This window comes from Heteronotia binoei, chromosome 7, assembly GCF_032191835.1.
Source record: "Heteronotia binoei isolate CCM8104 ecotype False Entrance Well chromosome 7, APGP_CSIRO_Hbin_v1, whole genome shotgun sequence".
Taxonomy (NCBI): domain Eukaryota; kingdom Metazoa; phylum Chordata; class Lepidosauria; order Squamata; family Gekkonidae; genus Heteronotia; species Heteronotia binoei.
Genome location: NC_083229.1, coordinates 22469733 through 22492092, shown reverse-complemented (window position 1 = coordinate 22492092; position 22360 = coordinate 22469733). Strand labels below are relative to the sequence as shown.

At 51.2% G+C, this 22360-nt stretch overlaps 1 protein-coding gene across 1 annotated transcript; it reads left to right on the top strand.

Moving 5' to 3' along the window:
* The first annotated feature begins 4130 nt into the window (after positions 1 to 4130).
* TRIB1 (tribbles pseudokinase 1) lies at positions 4131 to 22099 on the top strand. Its single transcript, XM_060243224.1, has 3 exons — positions 4131 to 4538; positions 8593 to 8885; positions 19964 to 22099. Exons 1-3 carry the CDS (start codon positions 4161 to 4163, stop codon positions 20430 to 20432), a joined length of 1140 nt encoding a protein of 379 aa, XP_060099207.1. The 5' UTR covers positions 4131 to 4160; the 3' UTR covers positions 20433 to 22099.
* The last annotated feature ends 261 nt before the right edge of the window (positions 22100 to 22360 follow it).

Genomic DNA, 22360 nt, shown 5'->3' with positions numbered 1-22360 from the left:
CTGTGTGAGACAGGATGCTGGACTAGATGGACCACTGGTCTGACCCAGCAGGACTCTTTTTATGTTCTTATGAAGGCCTCAGCCTCTATGCCCTGTTGTTGGCCCTCCAGAGGAACTGGTTGGCCAATGTGTGAGACAGGAGGCTGGACTAGATGGACCACTGGTCTGATCCAGCAGGGTTCTTCTGATGTTCTTATGAAGGCCTCAGTCTCTATGCCCTATTGTTGGCCCTCCAGAGGAACTGGTCGACCGCAGCACAAGACAGGAGATTGGACTAGATGGACCACTGGTCTGATCCAGCAGGGCTCTTCTTTTGTACTTAAGAAGGCCTCAGACTCTATGCCCTATTGTTGGCCCTACAGAGGAACTGGTTGGCCACCGTGTGAGACAGGAGGCTGGACTAGATGGACCACTAGTCTGATCCAGCAGGGCTCCTTTTATGTTCTTATGACGGCCTCAGCCTCTATACCCTGTCGGCCCTTCAGAGGAACTGGTTGGTCACTGTGTGAGACAGGAAGCTTAACTAGATGGACCACTGGTCTGATCCAGCAGGGCTATGTTCTTACCGCTTTGATCCAGTCTTTTGTCCCACTCCTTTAAAATAAGAAAGGCATGTAATTCCAAGCTCAGATATCCTGTCTCACATAATTTCGCTTCAAGACTCTAGTCCCTAGCATTGTACTTGGAAGGGAAAATTGCTGACCAGAAATAGGAGACTGCTAGTGTAGTACAGTGGCTTGAATGCTGGCTCAGGACTGAGGAGACCTGTGTTTAAATCCCAGTTCTACCCTAAAGCTCACCAAGCGAGCTTGGGACATATGCATTTGGCCTGACCTACCTTATAGGTTTGTTGTAAGGATAAGACAGAGAGTGAGTGGAACTCCCACTGCCAAGTGCAGGATAAAACATGTATTGCTATTATTAATACATGGAACAGCTAAGAGAACCTGGCAGGAAAAAGCTTTTGCAGAAGTTCTTTCTAGAGTCTTGCAGGAAAGCAGCAAATGGAGCCCCCATCTCTCTCCCCCCCCCCCCCCGCTCCGGGATATCCCTCTTGAACATATGCAGGCTTTTATGTTCCAATGCGCTAATGGAGCCGATGTACGATGAGTCATCCAGCACAAGGAGTTTCATGTGCTTCTTAAAATACACAGAAAGCAGCCGAGGGCCCTGCCATGTGGTTAGCCTCTCTCTCTCTCTTTCTGAGATCTCTGCAAATACTTGCTTTTTTTTGCAGATGGCAACCTCAAGCCATAAATCTGTTTCCAGGAGGGCCAGATGGTGCAGGCTGATTGCACCACTGGAATCACACACTTAACCGAACATGTGGATGATGAACCAACCTGCGAATTGCTTGCTATCTAAGCCTTTACCTTACGAAAGATCAACAGCAACATGGTTTTTTTTTCATCTTCCTGCTGCAAGACAGCTGTGGTGCTTTCGAACTCACCGAACAATTGCTAGTTAATATACGTTGGCCCTGTCTGTTGGCAGAGCACTTGATAACTTGATTCTGCTTTCTCTGCAACTCATTTTTATTGTTCTGAGCGATTTGAAACTGCAGTGCAAATGAAGAGTTATTTCACTACGTTCCCATTGCTTTCATGTAATTATTATTATCTGCAAGGAGACACTGTGGTTCAAATTCCATGCAGAATAAATCTGAAGGGTGTTTTCACTTGGGGGTACCCCAGTTGTTTTTGGTATTTAAATCGATGCGTGATGCCAGTCTAGGAATATGGCTTCATTATTAAATGTTCCTTCTTGTCCTGCTGCCGGAGGCAAGTCAGAATCACCACTGGGCGACTGGGCAGAGGAACTGCAACTCAAATTATAAATGCAAGGGGGGAAATGGCAAGAATGAAATAACGATTATTTGCTTTAATCATTCACAGCTGGCAATCAGTCCAAAGTTGCTTATTACATTTGTATTCTGCTCACCTGTCCGTTTGGTTTGGAAAGCGGCCATGGCCCTGTGCTGGAACACCTAATTGAATACAGAAGACCTTGGGTTCAGTCCCGACAACACCAATCAAAAGTGGCAGGTAAGGTGAGAGACCTCCACCTGAGACCCTGAAGAGCTGCAGGCCAGCAGCCTATTACACTTGCCAATTCTGAGCTTTGACGAAGTAATGGTCAGAGTGGAAGGCAGCTTCATGCCCCGATTTCCTACTGGAGAGGTGCTGCGGCTCAGTGCTAGAGACCCTGCTTTGCATCTAGAAGATCCCAGGTTCACCTACAGCTCAAGACAACCAGGCAGTAGGTAAGAGATGTGTTCATTTCGGCAGATTGGGAGAGGGAGAGCAGGAAGGAATGCTTGGCTCTCATGGCCCTATATGCCCAAGGTACTTTGGGTCAGGAAAGAATTTTCCTCCAGCCCAGATTGACCCAGGGATCCTGTAGGTTTTTGCCTTCTTTTGAATGCAGAGCTGAGGGAATGGGCGGAGAGAGATAGCTGTGAATTTCCTGCATCGTGCAAGAAGTTGGACTACTAGATGACCCTTGGGGTCCCTTACAGGTCTCTGTTTCTACATTTCATCTGTTTTGCATGCACACCGTGCCAGGTTTGCTCCCTGGACTCTCCCCGTTAAAGGGGCCAGGCAGAAAGCAGGCAATGCAAAACAACTGAAATCCTGGAGTGCCGGCTGGAGCACAGTCCTGACCTTGAGCAACCAAAGTTCTGATTCAGCATAAAGCAGCAGTGTTGTGGGTTTGAAGGCTTAACCTCTTGGCTTGCCACTCTCTGCACCTGTCTCTCCCTATGTTACCACAAAAACGCTAGTGCTAATGCTGCGGCCATCGTGGGGAAGGATACGCAGGAACCCAGAGGGGGAGAGAGACTATATCCTTGCAGCCTCACCCTTGCAGGGGGCCCTGCCCCCGTCTCCCGCAGTTGGCTGGAGGGCACTCTGGGCACCCCTCTTCCCAGCTCCTCTGCAGGTTGCCAGGTCCGATTCAAGAAATATCTGGGGACCTTTGCGGGTGGAGCCAGAAGACTTTGGGGGTGGGGCCAAGAGCAAGGTTGTGACAAGCATAACTGAACTCCAAAGGGAGTTCTGGTCATCACATTTAAAGGGACCGCACACCTTTTAAAATGCCTTTACTGCAGTGGAAATAATGAAGGATAGGGGCACCTTCTTTGGGGGCTCATAGAATTGGGTCCCCTGGTCCAATCTTTTTGAAACTTGGAAGGTGTTTTGAGGAGAGGCACCGGATGCTATGTTATAAATTTGGTGCCGCTACCTCAAAAAACAGCTCCCCCAGAGCCCCAAGGATCAATTATCCTATGGGGATCCGTCTCCATAGGGCATAATGGAGTGCCCAGCAGACATTTCCCTTCCCCCGCCCCCAACAGGGGATTGGCAACCCTATCTTCTGCCTGTCCAGCGGCAGTCTGGGAGGCTGCTCAGCCCGGCCTCCTCCCTTCACCCTTCTAGATGAGAGCTACTTTGGTGTAGTGGTTAAGTGCGTGGACGCTTATCCGGGAGAACCGAGTTTGATTCCCCACTCCTCCACTTGCAGCTGCTGGAATGATCTTGGCCGACTAGAGAGACAACTCTCGTAGGAGTTGTCCTTGAAAGGGCAGCTCCTGGGAGAGCTCTCTCAGCCCTTCCTACCTCACAGGGTGTCTGTTGGTGGTGGGGGGGGAGGTAAAGGAGATTGTGAGCCCCTCCCAGACTCTGAGATTCAGAGTGGAAGGCGGGATATAAATCCAGTGCCTTCTTCTGACTCCCGCCGCCGCCTGCTGCTGCTGAATGGTGCCGCGGCCGCCCAGGAGCCAGAGGGGCGGCGCTGCGCGCGGGCCGGCCCCCTTTCCCTTTGCGTCACCGGCCACTTGGAAGAGCTCCCCGGAATTGGGCGGGCGCGCCGGCAGATGGTGCGGAGAGCCGGGCGGGTTGCGTGTTGCTGGCGCTGCTCCGCGCCGGGGAAGGCAGGCAGGAAGGACACGGCGGAGGCGATGCGCGCCGGCCTTGCGCTCCCCCTGCCCGCCCGCGCCGCCCGCCTCTAGCTCTGCGCTGCAGGAGGGGAGGCCCGGGGACTCCGGGCGCAAGAAGAGCCCGCAGAGCCCGCCTGGATCCCTGCTGCTGCTACTGCTGCAGTTGCTGCCCGGCTGAGCCAGAGGTCGCGCTCGCCGCTGCTGCCCTTCTCCTCCCAGCTCCATGAGCCGCCAGCTCGAACCCCGCAGCCCCGCCGCGCTCCTGCACCCGCCGGCGGCCGCCGCCAGTAGCCGCTGCCGGAGCGCCCCCGCCAAGCGCCTGCTGCTCCACGACGCCGCCGAAGAAGCGCCCGCCGCCACCGCCGCCAAGTGCGCTCGCCTCGCCGTCGAGTGCTCCGGCGCGGCGGCGGCGCCCCAGGACTGTCTCAGCGCCCCCGGCTCGCCTTGTGGCCCTCTTTGCCCCGGCGGAGGCGGCTCGGCGGGCGCTCACAGCCCGCCGGGCCCCAGCCTCATCGCCGGCTACCTCTTGCTGCCTCTGCCCGACCGGGAGCACGTTTCGCGGGCCCTCGACGTCAACACCGGCCGGGAGCTGCGCTGCAAGGTAAGCCGGCGCCAGCCTCGAGGGAGGGAGGGAGGGCTGGGGGAAGAAGGGCTCTTTTCGCCTGCGCGCGATCCCCAAAGCGGCGAAGCCGCTCGGGTTGTACAAAACCCTACTCGGAAGGAAGCGCCGTCGAAAGTCGGGGGGGGGGGCGCTTCCCTGCGCTGCAGGCAGCCCCTGAAAATCGGGTCCTTGTCGCTCTCGAAAGGGGACGTGACGCAGGCCAGAAGTTCTCCGGCTTAGCTTGCTTGGGGATCGGGACCCCTGCGAGGAGTTTCGCTTTTTCAAACAGACGTGAGTGGCAAGGATCGCCGGGCGCGATCCCCGGCTTTTCCAAATGCTGGGAAAGCTTATAGGCGCCTTATTCGGCAGCAAGTCCCGTCGGATGCGTTAGGACTGAACGGATGGCGAGTGTTCCAAGGGAAACGCGTTAAGATCGGGCTTTGCAAGCTTGGCAGACTCTGAGCTAAACCCGGGGCTCTTGGTGTACAGGCGGTGCCGGTTCTGAAGCAAAGCGCTGGCGAGCTAAACCAGGATCTCGCCGGGATCCCTCTGGGTCACCGCCGCGTCCGGCTGGCAGGAGGTTGCAAGGCTGCCGCTGGCAAAGGCGGTCGCGTCCTCTTTTTGCAGAGGAAAAGCGGAGCGCGGTCCTTGCAAGAAGCGGAGTTGGAATGTCTACACTCTCTGTGGCGCCTGCGAGCGCACACAATGCACTTTCAGTCCATTTGCAGTGCTTTTGCCAACTGGATTTTGCCTGTTCACGCAGGAAAACCCAGCTGGGAAGTGCATTGGAAGTGGATTAAAAGTGCATTATTTCGTGTTTCTGGTCGCAGCCTCAGTGCGTTCTTAGTCGCCTGCAAAGGGCCTGGGTGTTCTCAGCCGCTGTCATCCCCCGTTTTCCACTCCCCTGGCGTGGAAGAGCAGGCGGGCACAGGAATTGGCTGTGACGAGCAGAGCTTTCCAAGTTTTCCATGAGGTGTCCTCCGCTCTTTAAATAAATATGCTCACAGTCTGGAGCTGGTTTGCAAAGACGAGTCCAGGAAACCGGGCTCAGCGTTGGAAAGGCTGCCCCCTGCTGGTTGATAGATCACGATCGACCCTGCGTGTTGATAGATCCAGGTGGGCAGCCGTGTTGGTTTGAAGCGGTAGAACAGGGGTGGCCAAACTTGCTTAACGTAAGAGCCATATAGAATAAATGTCAGATGTTTGAGAGCCGCAAGAGACCAATGTCAAATGTTGGAGAGCCTCAAGGGAGGAAAGGAAATGGGGGGGGGAGGAAGAGGTGGAAAGAAAGCAACTTTAACTTTAAACCGCCTGGCTTGGAGAAGTGATTTAAAGAGAGAAATGCCTTCTCCAAACTGGTCGATGGGGTGGCGGTGAGGGCTTCGAAAGCCACACAGTAGGTGTGAAAGAGCCACATGTGGCTCCCCAGCTGCAGTTTGGCCACCCTGCAGTAGAACAAAGCAAGAGTCAAGTGGCACCTTTAAGACCAACAAAGCTTTATTCAGAATGTAAGCTTTCGTGTGTTCTAAGCGCGCTTCATCAGACAAAACTATGGAATTGGCAAGCAGTCCTAAATATAGAGAAAGTGGGCAGTGAGTTGCGAACGCTCTGCTGATGTTCCGAAGCGCCCCCCCCCCCCCCCCGGGGGCTTGCCTGCCTCCACTGGCTTACTCTAAAGGCCTATTGGAGTAGGTGGGATCTGTTCTGGATTTTGGCGCCTTGTCGAAGTCTGTAAGCAGCAGGTTGTGTGTCTTCCCCGATCTCTTAAACAGCACTGACTTAAAACAGCTGGAAGTGTTAGTGTTACACGGAACTCTTTAATAATAATGATTCAGGTGCGCTGCAACCGTGTTGCTCTGAAGCAGGTAGAACAGAATTTGAATTCGGCAGCACCTTGGAGGCCAACAGAGTTTTATTCGAGGTATAAGCTGTCGTGTGCGAGCACAAAAAATCCAAAGTGTGTTTGCACTCAAAAACTTACACCTTGAATAAAACTTTGTCGGTCTTGAAGGTGCTGCTGAATTCAAACTTTAGTAATCAACTTCGGAACACCCTGTCGGGTTTCCGGGGCAAGAGATTCAGAGAGGTGATTTGCCGTCACCTGGCTCAGTGTAGCAGCAACTACAACTTCCTTGGTGGCCTCCCGTCAAAGTACTAACCAGCCCCAGTCCTGCTGAGCTTCCAAGATCTGATGCGAGAGGGCTTGGCAGGGCGACTCTGTCTTCCTTGAGGTGCGAAGAGTAAATATAGAACAGAATGTCATCTGGGCAGGTTGCTTGATTCTGCAAGTTTGGCTGAATCGACTGCTTCGTGTTCTTAATCGATAGCAAACCTTCCAACGCAGTTTCTGCCTGTGGGAGAAGGTCTTTGGAAGGGCTTTTAATTTTGGAAGACCCCAAAACCACTCGCTGGTATCTAGGAGGCCATGAAGGCATGGTCATCTTCGTCGGATTGTGTAGCTTGTGTAGCCCACAGTGTCCAATGGTGGACATAGCTGTAGGTGGACGGCAGGCCGATACACTCTCGTTGTGAGCTAGTAACTTGAGCAGCTTGCCTATGAGGTTGCTTTGAATTTGAGACTTGCAGGCGGAAATCTGGAGCGTTCAGGAGCGACAGGAACTTCCAAGGTGTGCGTGTGTTTTTCCCCCTGGAGGAGTTGCGATGGGTCGGATGAGCAGGAATGATGCCATTAGATGCATGTCACGATTTCCAGGCAAGCCTCGGATGTGAGTAACCTTACTCTGGCTTACAGGTCACTGGGAGAACATGATTTGAAGCCTTGCGAAACATCGGTGAATAAAACATGAGAGGCCTTTAATCCTCCCCTTCCCTTGGTTAAAGTTTGGCAGCTTCTGAAATCTCGGCGCACGGCAGTCGCCTCTGTCTGAATCACCTCAGGCCACCGGGAAGGTGGAGGCTTCGATGGTTTATGGTTGAGGCTCCCCTCTCCTCTTCTGTCTGCCCTGTTGCTTTCTTCACACCTGCTGATTTAGGAGCATTGTTTATACAAAGCCACGTTGGCACGTCTGTCGTGGTTTTGGTGCTGAGGCCTCGGGCAGTGGCTTTTGCCCGATGCTGGGCGAAGCGGTCTCCTGTTCCACTTTAACACTTTTGAACGGGGAATCAGGAGTTGGCTGATATTCCAGAAAGGGTGGGGGGGCGATGTTTATACAATGGGGGTAAGCTAGCCAAAATAATTCTTATGTATCGTGTGGCTTTGCTGGTACAGACCAGGCTCTGTATGCCTTTCACGTTACAGCATTAGCTGCTGGAGTTTTCAGGTCTTTCCCCAAAATCTGACATTTGGGGTATACTGCTTTTGTTCATGGAAGTTCTGTTTAACCAAGATAGCCACTGACAGGCTTATGACAGTGGAATCCTTAGTCATGCATGCTTACACCTGTTTGCTAAATAAACTACATAGGAATCCCATCTATTTAGGTAGTTAACCATCTATAATTCACTGCAGCAGGAAGTGGTGGCAGCTACAAGCATAGACAGCTTCAAGAGGGGATTGGATAAACGTATAGAGCAGAGGTCCATCAGTGGCTATGAGCCACAATGTACAGATGGAAAACTGAATCTGTGGCAGTGATGCTCTGTCTTGGTGCTTGGGGGGCACAGCAGTGGGGGAGGGCTTCTAGAGTTTTGGCCCCACTAGTGGGCCTCCTGATGACACCTGGGTTTTGGCCACTGGGTGACATAGAGTGTTCGACTGAAGGGCCGTTGGCCTGATCCAACATGGCTTCTCTTATGGTCATAAGATATGGAACTTCTCTGAAAGCCTTTGTACCCTTCTCCCCCTTGGTATTGTAACCTGCGCCCCATTTCTCTTTGCCATATCTTCCCCTTTCCCAACAATGATGTGTAACTTTGCGGATGGACCCATGGTCCTTATTGCCACACCAGCGTGTTGGAGAGCAAGCAGCTTCAGTGAATCCAGTATTGTAAACCTTCCGCATAGAATCAGCTGGTATGAGCCGTTCCTTCCGTGCGCCTCGCCTGCGACGACCTTCCAGTAACCATCCGTTTTCTCCTCTGATCCTGTCTCCAGGTCTTCCCCCTGAAACACTACCAGGACAAAATCCGGCCTTACATCCAGCTCCCCTCGCACAGAAACATCACCGGCATCGTGGAAGTGATCCTGGGAGACACCAAGGCGTACGTCTTCTTTGACAAGGACTTTGGCGACATGCATTCCTACGTCCGGAGCTGCAAGCGTCTGCCGGAGCAGGAGGCCGCCCAGCTCTTCAAGCAGATTGTCTCGGCAGTGGCTCACTGTCATCAGTCAGCCATTGTCCTGGGGGACCTGAAGCTCAGGAAGTTCGTTTTTTCGAGCGAGGAAAGGTGAGCGAGGATTCGCAATAATCCTACATCGCGGTTGTCCGGTGGGATCTCGGTTCAGCCCTGGCTTGGGAAGAGACTTGGTGGGGCGGGGGGGAGGGGCAAAGAGAGCCAGTTTGGTGTAGTGGTTAACCGGGTTTGATTCCCCACTCCTCCACTTACGACTGTTGGAATGGCCTTGGGTCAGCCATAGCTCTTGCAGGAGTTGTCCTTGAAAGGGCAGCTTCTGGGAGAGCTCTCTCAGCCCCACCCACATCACAGGGTGTCTGTTGTGGGGGAGGAAGATAAAGGAGATTGTGAGCTGCTCTGAGATTTGGAGTGGAAGACGGGATATACATCCAATATCATCTTCTTTTTCACACACCCATCTTGATGGCCAGAAGCCAGCTCTCTTGTTAAAGGTGGTGTTCCTTCACCCAAACTGTGTCTATAATGAACATGTTTTGAGGTACCTTCTGGGGCTCATGGTGATTAAGGGTTGCTAGTTGCTTACCTCTGCTCTAAGGGCTGTTATGGTGTGGTGGATTAGTGTTGGAATTAAAATCCTGGGAGATTTGGGCTCGATTCTCCCTTTCTAGCATGGAAGCCCCCTGGATGGCCTTGGGCCTGTCACAAACTCAGCCTTGCCTACCTCACAGGGTGGGTTTTGTGAGAGAACGGAGGAAGGGGTGAATCATTTCCTAAGCTGCTTTGAGAGCTGGCTGAGGAGTCAAGCTACGTGTACATGAATAAACGCATGGTAATTCGTGTGCAGTGTTCTGTGCGCCGACACAGAGGTTTCTTCCGAGTACAAGAAGGTCGCTGGCGATTAAGAAAATGTGCTTATCAGACAACTTAAGCATGCACTGAGGGTTTTGTTTTTTGTTGTACAACTCTTGATGTGTATGCACTATTGCACGATAGTTAGCATTGTGGAGCCTCCCAAGTTCTTCGATTACTGGATCTCTGCCATCCTTACACTTCTGAGGTTATAGATTTGGGGGGCGGGGGCAGCTGTTTTGGTCTGAAGCAGCAGAACAAAATTTGAGTCCCGTGGGCACCTTTAAGACAAACAAAGTTTAAGTTGGATATAAGCTTTTGTGTGAGTGCACACTTCTCATTTTGCAGACCAGGGGCTGTGCGAGCGGCATGTCTCGGGCAGAATTTTTGCGAATGGGAGGTTTTTCTTGGTGCCGCTCAGTGCCAACGAGCCATTGACCCTCCCTTCATTATGGAATGCCTACGGTTTGCTGCATATGAGAGCTATTTTTGGCACCCTCGAGAGCGTGCATGTTATCAATGGGATTTGGAACACAGGTAATGGGGGTGCGTGTCTCTCCATGCCCAGTTGCAAACTGCTTTTGGAACGCCACACTGTTTCCAAAGCACTGGTAGCCAGGGGGCAGGGTAGGGCTGTGGCATTGGTAGCCAGGGGCAGGGGAGGGCTGTTGTCTTAAGAACACAAGCAGGAGACCATCATAAGTGTGTGGAAGTCCTCAAGCAGCTCTTTAAGACATGGCCTCTGTTCAGTGCAGACAGACTTGTCATGATTCTCTAGAGCAATTCAGTGGATTTCAGGGACTCTTAGAATCATAGAGTTGGAAGGGATCGCTAGCATCATCTGGTCCAACCCCTTCCCAATGCAGGAAATTCACAAGTACCTCCCCCCCCAACACACAGCCAGTTATCCCTGCTCCATGCCCAACTCCCCCATCCCCACAAAAAAAAAATAACCCTCCAGGATTCCTGGCTAAACTGGCCTGCAGAAAATTGTTTCCTGACCTGAAAGTGGTGATCAGCATTTCCCTGGGCGTGTAGGAAAAGGCCGCGAGAGCTAAGCACTGATGCAGTCCTTCCTGCTCTCCCTCTTATGATCTGCCTAAGTTTCTAATTAGCATTACTGTCAGATGGCAATCTAACCTCTGTTTGAAAACCTCTGAAGAAGAAGCACCCCCCACCTCTTCCAGGAGAACTATGAGGACTTCTAACATTGAAATGAGTTGGATCTCATAGCACTGGACTAGGATCTTCAAGGCCGTTCACACATTCTTCCTTACATGAGTGTTGGGAGAAGGAATGTACGTGGTGTGCGAAGATGGCACACGCCTCTGTTTTGCCAGATGCACAAGCTGGGAATTTGTTGTCAGTCCTTGCTTCCTAGCCCAGGGGTGGCCAAACTGTGGCTCAGGAGCCACATGCGGCTCTTTCACACATATTGTGTGGCTCTCAAAGCCGCCACCGCGCCCCGTAGGCCAATTTGGAGAAGGCGTTCTTCTCTTTAAATCACTTCTCCAAGCCAAGTCAGGTGGTGGTTTGGAAGAATGCATTTAAAGTTAAATTTGCTTTCTTTCCCCCTCTCCCTACCTCTTATGTTCATCTGATATTCATGTCTTGTGACTCCCAAACATCTGATGTTTATTCTGTGTGGCTCTTAACATTAAGCAAGTTTGGCCACCCCGTCCTAGCTACCTGGCTGAAGTGCGAGAACACCCACTTAACTGGTTTGTGGATAGCGCAGGGCCTGTGTGTGTTTCAGCCTTGTTGAAATTGCAGGGTTGACTGTGCTGGACAGCAGCAATTTCAACCTTAGCTCACTTCTTCATTCAAAGGAATTCCATTCTGGGAAAGGCTGTGAATGAAAATCGAAGGGGGGAAGCTGTTGGTTGGAACGGGGAGAGCAAAGGCCAGGAGAAAGACAGGGGAAGGAGGGATGTCGATTCATCCGGAAACTCAGAAATTGGGTCTGTCCGGCGTGGGGCGGCTCTGGGTGGTGTGTGGGTTATGACCCATGGCATAAACTTGTTTTGTGCACCTTTTGGTTGTGCAATTGTAACCAGTTTGGTAGCAGGGAGTTCCTATTCTTGGAGAGGGACGAGGTCAAAGGCCACACCTTGTTCCGGAGGTTGGTCCAGACACTCACCTGCCCCCCTACGCATTAAGCTGGGTACATGGGTTCCCTTGAAACTGTGGCTTTTGAATAGGGAGGTACACATTCCCTCCCTGCCTGCCTGCCCTTGCCTTTTTAATCTCTGTTGGAGAGAAGACAGGGACACATATTTGGCCTAATAGTTGCAGTGTTGGATTAGGGCCTGGGAAACCTGAGTTTGAATCCCGACTAGCATGGGAGCTTACTGGGTGGCACTCATGTGCTCTCAGCCTTACCCTACCTCACAGGGTTGTCGTGAGCAGGGGTGGAAATCTAGCAGGAGCTCCTTTGCATATTAAGCCACGCACCCCTGATGCAGCCAGTCCTCCAGGAGCTGACAAGGCTCTTTTTTGTAAGCTCTTGGAGGACTGGCTGCATTCATGGGAGTGTGGCCTAATAAGCAAAGGAGCTCCTGCTAGAATTCCACCTCCGGTCATGAGGGTAAAATGGAGGGGTCCCCACTGGCGAGAAAGCCAGGGTATCCCTGGAGGAAAAAAAATAAACAAGCAAACCCGGCTTCTTTGCAAAATGACTCTTTGCAGGGAGCCAAAGGGAGCTTCTGCAGGATAGCGTAGCACTGAGGTCTCTGCAGTATATGCCCCTATGTCCTTCTTTGCAGAGCACGTGCTGTAGGGTTTCCCAGGTCTGGTGTATCAGATATGTGCATGCCAGCAGTAGGGAATGCAAAATTTCTTTGCGTAGGACCTTCGATAAACCGGAAGCTGGGTGATGGGGGAGGGGGGAAAACTTGACGTGCGGAACAGCTTCCATGAAACTCATTCGTTTGCAATAACTAGACTCATTCGTCAGTGGGCATTTGAACTCCGTGGGTGTCCTGCTTTTGACACAAACAGAAACAATTTCACACTCGAGGGTCGCAAGCCTCGCGTTAAGCTGCTTCTGAAGAGAGGCCAGTCAGCTGCGGATTGTGAACCGTCTCCAGGCCACGGCTGTCAAAATTAGCTCTGCGTTTTATTGCAGCAGAAAAAAAACAACCTGTGGGCACTAAATGCCAAGTTTTGGAGGGTGTTTTGGGGGTGGCAGTTCTTTGAATGGGAACGGCCTCTCGGTTTCCCTTGCTCTGGGTTTTGTCTTCAAACCAGTTAAACCGCAGCGCATGGATTCAGGCCGCCTGGATCCCACAGGGGCTGGCCGTACTTAAATCCCTTCACTCGGGCTTAATTAGATTGGAGAGCTAAGCATTGGAGGAGACGAAACTTTCTCGTCTCCCATACCTTGGAAACCGGTCCATTTACATACCAGTGTTGTGGGCTACTCCAGCCTCCCCATCCGACTAGGAGCTGGCAGGCCTTTTAAAACGGTTTTCAAAAGAAGTTAACTTTGGATCCTGAAATCAGTCGCACGTTTAAAAATCCAAGTTTTCTGGTCCTCTTTGAAATTCAAGTTTCTAGTTCCATTTGGGGAGAATTTGCCTGGCAGTGCTCGGTGTAGCATGTTCTGAACTGGGGCTGATCACACACCACCGAGAACAAGTCTGTATCTTGCTTCACCTCCGCTGCAATTATCAGTGGAGAATGGGGCAAGCAGGTGTCAGCCAATAGGATTGCTGGCTCTGGGTTGAGAAGAATTCCTGGAAATTTGGGGGTGGAGCCTGGGGAGGGCAGGGCTTGGAGGGAGGGAGGAGCTCAGCGGGGTATAATGCCATAGAATCCACCCTCCACAACAGTTGGTTTCTACAGGGGATGCGATCTCTTTCATTTGGAAATTGGTAGCCATTCCAGGAGATCTCCAGAACCCACCTGGAGCTCAGTTACCTTATCAGCCAGTGATCAAAGCACAGTAATTGAGGGGGGAATTGATTGAGGGGCAAGTGTGAATTGGTCTCCAGCAGGGCTTTTTTTGTAGCAGGAACTCCTTTGCATATTAAGTTAAACCACTTGTCAGTTTGGTGTAGTGGTTAAGTATGCAGACTCATATAATAATAATAATAATAATAATAATAATAATATTTTATTTTTATATCCCGCCCTCCCCGCCAGGCGGGCTCAGGGCGGCTAACAGGCACGGGAATCCCATGATTCTTATTGGACAGTATAACAGACATGGGAGTCCCATGATTCATAAAACATAATAATTTGACATTAATTACAAATAGTTATTTAAAATACATAAAAACAAATAAAATATAATAAGATATATTAAGGTAGGTGCTAGAATGATGTAATCCAAATGTATTTAGGATGGGTAAATATCTGTTCATTCGTTGATCCGGTTCTATATCAATTCAATTACCACATGTTGTCTCAAATGCCAACTGAAAGAGAAATGTTTTGCAAGCCCTGCGGAATTGGTTCAGGTCCCGCAGGGCTCGCACCATCTCTGGTAGATCGTTCCACCAACGAGGGGCTATCACCGAGAAGGCCTGCTCCCTAGTGGCCTTCAACCTAACTTCTCTTGGCCCAGGGATTGTTAGTAAGTTCTGGGAACCAGATCTCAGTGCTCTCCGGGGTACATACGGGGAGAGGCGGTCCTTTAGGTAGGCAGGTCCTCGGCCATATAGGACTTTAAAGGTGATAACCAGCACCTTATATCGGACACGGTAGACAACCGGCAGCCAGTGCAAATTACGCAGCCCAGGCCGTGCAGGCTCCCACCGTGGTAGTCCCTCCAACAGCCTGGCCGCCGCGTTCTGGACTACCTGAAGCCTCCGTGTCCGGTACAAGGGCAGCCCCATGTAGAGGGCATTGCAGTAGTCTAACCTCGAAGTGACCGTTGCGTGGATCACAGTTGCTAGGTCGGCGCGCTCCAGGAAGGGAGCCAACTGCCTCGCCCTCTTAAGATGAAAGAAGGCGGATCTAGCAGTGGCAGCTACTTGGGCCTCCATTGATAGGGAGGACTCCAGTAGCACTCCCAGGCTCTTGACTTTGCGCACCGGTACCAGTGGCGCCCCGTCGAAGGCCGGTAGAATAGTCTCCCCTCCTGGCTCGCCGCGGCCCATGCAAAGGACCTCAGTCTTCGCCGGATTCAACTTCAGCCCGCTCAGCCTGAGCCAGTCAGCCACGGCTCGTAGTGCCCGGTCCAGGTTTGCTGGGACATCACCAGTCCGGTCGTCCATCAATAGATAGAGCTGGGTGTCATCTGCATATTGATGGCAACCCAGCCCATTCCTCCGTGCAATCTGGGCAAGGGGACGCATAAAGATGTTAAACAGCATCGGGGAGAGAACTGCTCCCTGAGGCACTCCACAATGAAGTGGGTATCTCTGAGACAGCTCCCCCCCAATTGCCACCCTTTGTCCCCGACCTTCAAGAAAGGAGGAGAGCCACTGTAAGGCTAGCCCCCGAATTCCTGCGTCGGCGAGGCGACGGGTCAGCAGCCGGTGGTCGACCATATCGAACGCCGCCGATAGGTCTAACAGCAGCAATACTGCCGAGCCGCCTCGATCCAGTTGCCGTCGGAGGTCATCCATGAGGGCGACCAGGACTGTTTCTGTCCCATGGCCCGGGCGGAAGCCGGACTGGCATGGGTCTAGGACGGAAGCGTCCTCCAGGAATTCCTGCAACTGCGCTGCCACGGCCCTCTCAATAATCTTGCCCAAAAAAGGCAGATTTGAGACCGGCCGGTAGTGTGCCAATTCGGCCGGGTCTGATGACGGTTTTTTCAAGAGAGGGCGGACCAATGCCTCTTTCAGAGGTGTTGGAAAGGCACCTTCTGAAAGGGATCGATTTATAATATCCCGTATAGGATATCTTAGTTCCTCCTGGCAGGCCTTAATTAGCCAGGAGGGGCAAGGGTCCAGATCGCAAGTCGTGGAACGTGCAGTGGCAAGAATTCTGTCGACTTCGTCCAAGCTGAGCGGGTCGAAGCAATCCAGAGTTGAATCAGAAGACACGCATTGGGCTTCGAGTCCACTTACTGCCTCCAAATTGGCGGGGCAGTCCTGGCGGAGCGATTGGACCTTATCCGCAAAGAATTTCGCAAAAGCCTCACAGCCAATTTCCAATTCCTTAGCTTTAGAATTGCCTTGAGGCAATGTAGTCAAATTCCGAATTATTCTAAATAATTGGGCTGGGCGCGAATTTGCAGATGCAATCCTAGCTGCAAAGTATGTTTTCTTTGCAGCCTTGATTGCCATCTCATAGGATTTCATAAACTTCCTATAAGATGTTCTAGTCGCCTCGTCACGAGTGCGTCGCCATTGCCTCTCTAGCCGTCTAAGGCCTTGTTTCAGCTGGCGTAATTCCGGGGTGTACCACGGAGCCAGCTTAATCCGAGGTCGCAGAGGGCGCCGAGGTGCGATCTCCTCGATGGCCCCAGAGAGCCGGCTATTCCAGGTCTCTATCAGGCCATCAAGAGAGTCACCAGAGGGCCAGGAGTCCCGCAGGGCCATCTGGAACCGTTCCGGGTCCATTTGGCTCCGCGGGCGAGCCATAATCGGCTCCTCGCCTAAACAGGTTTGGGGGGGCATATTTACACGGGCCTTGAGGGCGAAGTGATCCGACCATGGCACAACCTCTGTGGTTATATCGCTCACTACAATCCCGGCCGCGAAGATCAGGTCTAACATGTGCCCGGCCTGGTGGGTGGGGGTTACAACAAATTGAGAGAGTCCCAGTGTCGCCATGGAAGACACTAGGTCCATCGCCTATCTGGGAGAACTGGGTTTGATTCCCCACTTATCCACTTGCACCTGCTGGAATGGCCTTGGGTCAGCCATAGCTCTCCTAGGAGTTGTCCTTGAAAGGGCAGCTGCTGTGAGAGCCCTCTCAGCCCCACCCACCTCACAGGGTGCCTGTTGTGGGGAGAGAAGATATAGGAGATTGTAAGCCGCTCTGAGTCTCTGACCAATTTCACACTTGACCTTTAATCCTGGTTTAGCCCTGTCCCCAAACTGACATTCTTCACTAGAATCAGAGAAACCAACTCCATGACTCCATGATTTTAGTGTAGAATGTCATCTTGGGGACAGGGCTAAACCAGGATTCAAGGTCTGGTGCAAAACCGGTCTAAGATTCAGAGAGAAGAGCGAGGTCTAAATCTGCAGTCTTCTTCTTTGCCGAAATAGTGAATTGCATCCAGGGCACGGGCGGTTAGACTCGAAACCATTGCACTGTCTAACTCCGTAGCTCTTGTTTGGCAATGAGAGAGTTAAGCGGCACCCGGCAAGACGTTAGCTTAGCAAGCACAGGTGCGGGTGTTCTGGTGCCCTGTCAGCCACTCAGAGGGCAGGCAGGTTGAGTAATATTTTCCGTTTGCAGAACCCAAAGGGGGGGGCCTGTCTGCCCTGGGACAGGAAGGTCACGCTGAGGACAAGGAGCAATCAATGCGTTTACAGGGCAGCAAAGCAATTCGGGAGCCGGGGAATATCTAATCGCTAGCGCAGAGCACAGGGAATAAGATGTTTGCATAAAAGCCGGGAAACCTGCAAGGGCAGTTTGTGTGTGCGCGCTCACATACGGAAAAATACATCTGAGCGCAAGAGCTCCGACTCTTTCAGGAACAAAAGGGATGTGGGTTTTGGCTGGGCTCCAGCAGCCTGTTAAGGCTTGACGTCACCAGGACTTAAATTGGCTTCCAGCCAAGTGCTTTGCCTCGGTGAGTCTGGTTCGGCTTTGCTGAAATCTTCGGGGGTGGCTGACGCAGGCCAGGGAAATGGCTTGGCAGCTGAATGTGTGAATGGACCCGGAGCCCGAGCGCTGTGCGCGCACGAGGGCCCATTCGCGTGACTTGGTGTTGCAGTCGGGCAATGACCGTGACTGGCTGGACCAGACCTGGTGAGCAAGCAGTGACTTGTTTATTCCTGAGTGGTTTTAGTCATAGAATCATAGAGTTGGACGGGACCTCCAGGGTCATCTGGTCCAATCCCCCCCCCCCCCCCCGGCACGGTGCAGGAAACTCACAAATACTTCCCGACACACACACCCAGTGACACCTGCTCCAAGCCCAGAAGATGGCAACAAACAAACCACCCCTCCAGAATCCCCGGCAAAACTGGCCTGCAGAAAAATTGCTGCCTGACTCTAAAGTGGTGAACCTCATTCCCTGGGCATGTAAGAAAGGGCCACGACAAGCAGGGGTTATTTTGTAGAAAAATAGGTGCCGGAGCTCAATAGAACAACTCATATTTGCATATGCCACACACCCCTGACATCACTGGAAGGTGTACTAAATTATATCAGCTCAGCATCTTCAAGTCCTTGAAGGGCTGTCATATAGAGGATGGGGTGGAATTGTTTTCTGTGGCCCCAGAAAGTAGGACCAGAACCAATGGGTTGAAGGAGCTGGGCATGTTTAGCCTGGAGAGGAGGCAGCTGAGAGGTGATATGATCACCATCTTCAAGTACTTGAAGGGCTGTCATATAGAGGATGGGGTGGAATTGTTTTCTGTGGCCCCGGAAGGTAGGACCAGAACCAATGGGTTGAAGGAGGTGGGCATGTTTAGCCTGGAGAGGAGGCAGCTGAGAGGTGATATGATCACCCTCTTCAAGTACTTGAAGGGCTGTCATATAGAGGATGGGGTGGAATTGTTTTCTGTGGCCCCAGAAGGTAGGACCAGAACCAATGGGTTGAAATTAAATCAAAAAAGTTTCTGGCTCAACATTAGGAAGAACTTCCTGACCGTTAAAGCGATTCCTCAGTGGAACAGGCTTCCTCGGGAGGTGGTGGGCTCTCCTTCCTTGGAGGTTTTTGAACAGAGGCTAGATGGCCATCTGACAGCAATGAAGATCCTGTGAATTTAAGGGGAGGTGTTTGTGAGTTTCCTGCATTGTGCAGGGGGTTGGACTAGATGACCCTGGTGATCCCTTCCAACTCTGTGATTCTATGATCTGCCTTAAAATGCTTCTTGAATTAGAATTGTCATAATACAACCTTACTCCCATCATACTTTTAAAATTCCTTTCTCCTCTGTGGCCACAGTGGCATGATGAAGATTTCCATATGGCCGCTTTACATGTTTTGGTTATTTTCCCATTTTTTGTGAGGGGAAATATTAGAAAGTTTGTCCAGTCTTAGAGTCTGGCAAAATTCTCACAGTGGGTTTGAACAGAGAGCCCAGAAGCAACTGTTGGGGGAGGAGGTAAGAAAGAAAGAGCACAATGAAATTTAGAGGTTCCGATGCTCCGCTCCTATGAACTCCTGCCCAAAATGAGACCTGACAAGAAGTAAGCACTGATTCAGATGACTATATTACACCATTGTCAATGGCCGTGAGTCCTTGCTGTGTGAGTCTAACAATAGTGTGGTCTACATGAAGGTGTCTACACATAAGAACATAAGAGTAGCCATGTTGGATCAGCCCAGTGGCCAATCCAGTCCAACACTGTGTCACACAGTGGCCAAAAAAACCCAGGCACCATCAGGAGGTCCATCAGTGGGGCCAAGACACCAGAAGCCCTCCCACTGTGCCCCCCACTAAGCACCAAGAATACAGAGCATCACTTGTCCCAGACAGAGAGCTCCAACAATATATTGTGGCTAATAGCCACTGATGGACCAATGCTCCAAATGTTTATCCAATCCCTTCTTGAAGCTATCTATGCTTGCAGCCACCAAAACAATGTATGTTCACATGTGCTAGTACCATCACCAAATCTCCTGGCTGCTGAGGATTCGGCCAGCTGTCTTGGTTCAGAAGACTTGTGTTTGAATTGATACTGGATGAGCTGGTATTGGATGGTCCCTTTGCATATAGAACTCAACAGGGCCTGTTGGCAACAGCACAGAGGGATCCTAAATGTGTGAAGAGGTCCATGATGCTTGCAATATAGCACATTGGCCAATGAGAGCCAGTTTGGTGTAGTGGCTAAATGTGCAGACTCTTATCTGGGTTTGATTCCACACTCCTCCACGTGCAGCTGCAGGAATGGCCTTGGGTCAGCCATAGATCCCGTAGGAGTTGTCCTTGAAAGGGCAGCTTCTGTGAAAGCTCTCTCAGTCCTACCTGCCTCACAGGGTGTTTGTTGTGGGGGAGGAAGATAAAGGAGATTGTGACCGGTCTGAGGCTCTGAAATTCAGAGGGAAGGGTGGGATATAAATCCAATATCATCATCATTACATTACAGGTTCTGACTTTTGTTATAGGTTGCATTTCTGGCAAAGTTGCTATCCTTTGAGGACAGTTTTTGGAAAGCCTTCAGCATTGTTATATTTCCTTCCTCTTCCGGTTTATTGGCATGGTTTAGTGAACGATATTTTGATCTCTTCTGTCCCCCAGGTCGCAGCTGAGGCTGGAAAGTTTGGAAGATACCCATATCATCAAAGGAGAAGACGATGCCTTGTCGGACAAACATGGCTGCCCGGCCTACGTCAGCCCAGAGATCCTAAACACGACTGGGACTTATTCTGGCAAGTCAGCTGACGTTTGGAGTTTAGGAGTAATGCTGTACACTCTCTTGGTGGGACGCTATCCCTTTCACGACTCTGACCCTAGCGCCCTGTTTTCCAAAATCCGCCGCGGACAGTTCTGCATCCCCGATCACGTCTCCCCAAAAGCCAGGTGTCTCATCCGCAGCCTGCTGAGACGAGACCCCTCCAAAAGACTCACCGCCCCAGAAATTTTGCTCCATCCTTGGTTTGATGCCGTTTTGGAGTCTGGATACGTTGACCAGGACACGGGAGCCTCCGATCAGATTGTTCCGGAGAACTCTCGAGAGGACGACGATATCAGTTTCTTTTTCTGCTAGCCCCGATTTTGCCCTTGGGGGAGAAGAACTTCGTTTCCACGGACAGCCTTTTTCTTGTGTGTGTGTGTGAGTGTGTGCATCCTGTTTTAACTTTTGTTTTCCATGTTTGTAAATGCATAGCGTTCCAAAATCCGATTGTGGTGAGGACAGTAGCAGCGATCTTAAGCACACTTCCATATTTTTTTTTTAAAAAAAAAAATCTCTGGGGAAGCATGACGAAAACAAGCAAAAAATGCAATCATCCGTCTGGTTTTACTTGGGCTGTTTCCCACTGAATTCGCAAGGGACTGCTGGTATCTGGACTTCTCAGCCTATGACTCTGGACAGTTTTGCTCTGGACTCCCAATGTGAGAACATACGGACTGCCCTGGAGCGAGCACTTTGAAAACAGCAATCTTCGCTGGATTCCTCTTTTAAAAAACCAAAAGACAACGCAGGCTGGGTTTTCCTTGCTCTCTGGTTGTGCACTTTCACATCCCCCGTAGGTTGTTGGGATGGGCAGCTTTGCGCTACCGTAGCAACTTGAGAAGCCAGCCGGGTACTCGAATGTCTGGGACGTTATAAGATGACAGAGCCATCGGGCTGGGGTTTGATTACAGAATGGTCTCGCCGGTGACACAAGAGAGAGCGATGCAGCCATGGTTCTTGCCTTTTCCCGGTGCCGGGCAAAGCCGTAGGATGGTCATAGCACTAGGACGTTAATAGGGTTATCTCTGTAAAAAGAAGCCAGCGTCGTTAATTTCAAAACCAGATCTCCAAAAATTGATGGGAATAGAACCCTCCAGGCTGAATTTCCTAAAATTGCTGCTTCGGGAGCGAGCATCAGAACCTGCTTGAAATCAATGAGGTTTATTTCTCCCCCAGCCTGAAAAAAAAAATAAAAAATCACAGCCTTCCAGGCGGGCCCTTTTTTCAGCAAACTGATTTCATAACCGGGGCACTAAAACTCTCTTAAGTTTACCCCTTGGTCCATAGCTCAAGTATCAAATGTAAACTTTGCTTCACCGTGCTGTTTTCTAGATTCTGTTGGCTTCCCTCCATGGGCTTACGAGTGAGATGAGTAGGGGCCAGATCAGGTTGCTCAGCCCGATCATAGCGAGTAGCAGGGGTGGGAATTCTAGCAGGAGCTGCTTTGCATATTAGGCCACGCATCCTTGATGTAGCCAATCCTCCTGGAGCTTACAAGGCTCTTTTTTTTGTAAGCTCTTAGAGGATTGGCTACATCAGGGGTGTGTGGCCTAATATGCAAAGCAGCTCCTGCTTGAATTCCACCCCTGGCGAGCAGGATTTTAAAAGGGCTTGCACCTTTGGACTCTGGGAGCTAGGCAATGTATGTAGCAAATTTTAGGGAGTTTGGCGCAAAGTGTATTTTGACCACCCTGCTGATGTCACGATTGGGGTGTCTTTTATTTCTGTTAGCTTTTGTCTGAGACCCAGGACCATTAAAATGGCGAGAATCCTTCCGATTGGCCTCAACAAGAGATAGCCTCCCCCCTATTTATTGGGAGGACTGGCTTCAGTGGGTCTTAATGCCCAAGTGATGTGTTTAAGACTGGGAATCCCAAATTGTAAATCTTAAAAAAGGAGTCCCTTCCTTTCAGACGGGGAGAGCGATCTTCTACCTGTAGGGCAGTGAAATTCCAGCTGTCAGTCTGATGCAACTAAAAGCCCAGCCGTAGAATGCTTTTAATCCCTTCCACTTAACACTGACTCCTAATGCTATTTTAAGTGTTGCCTCTCAAAGAAGAAACAGTGGCCATGGTTCTCTAGTAGTGGGTAGCAGAGGGCCCCTTTTGGCTTCTCCTCCCTGGCGGATTGAGGTCCTAAGAAAGCGCATATGTGGCATTCACTAAAGAATATCTCTCTCTGTATATGTCTGGCTGAAAGGACTAATGCAGGGGTGTCAAACATGTGGCCCAGGGGCTGAA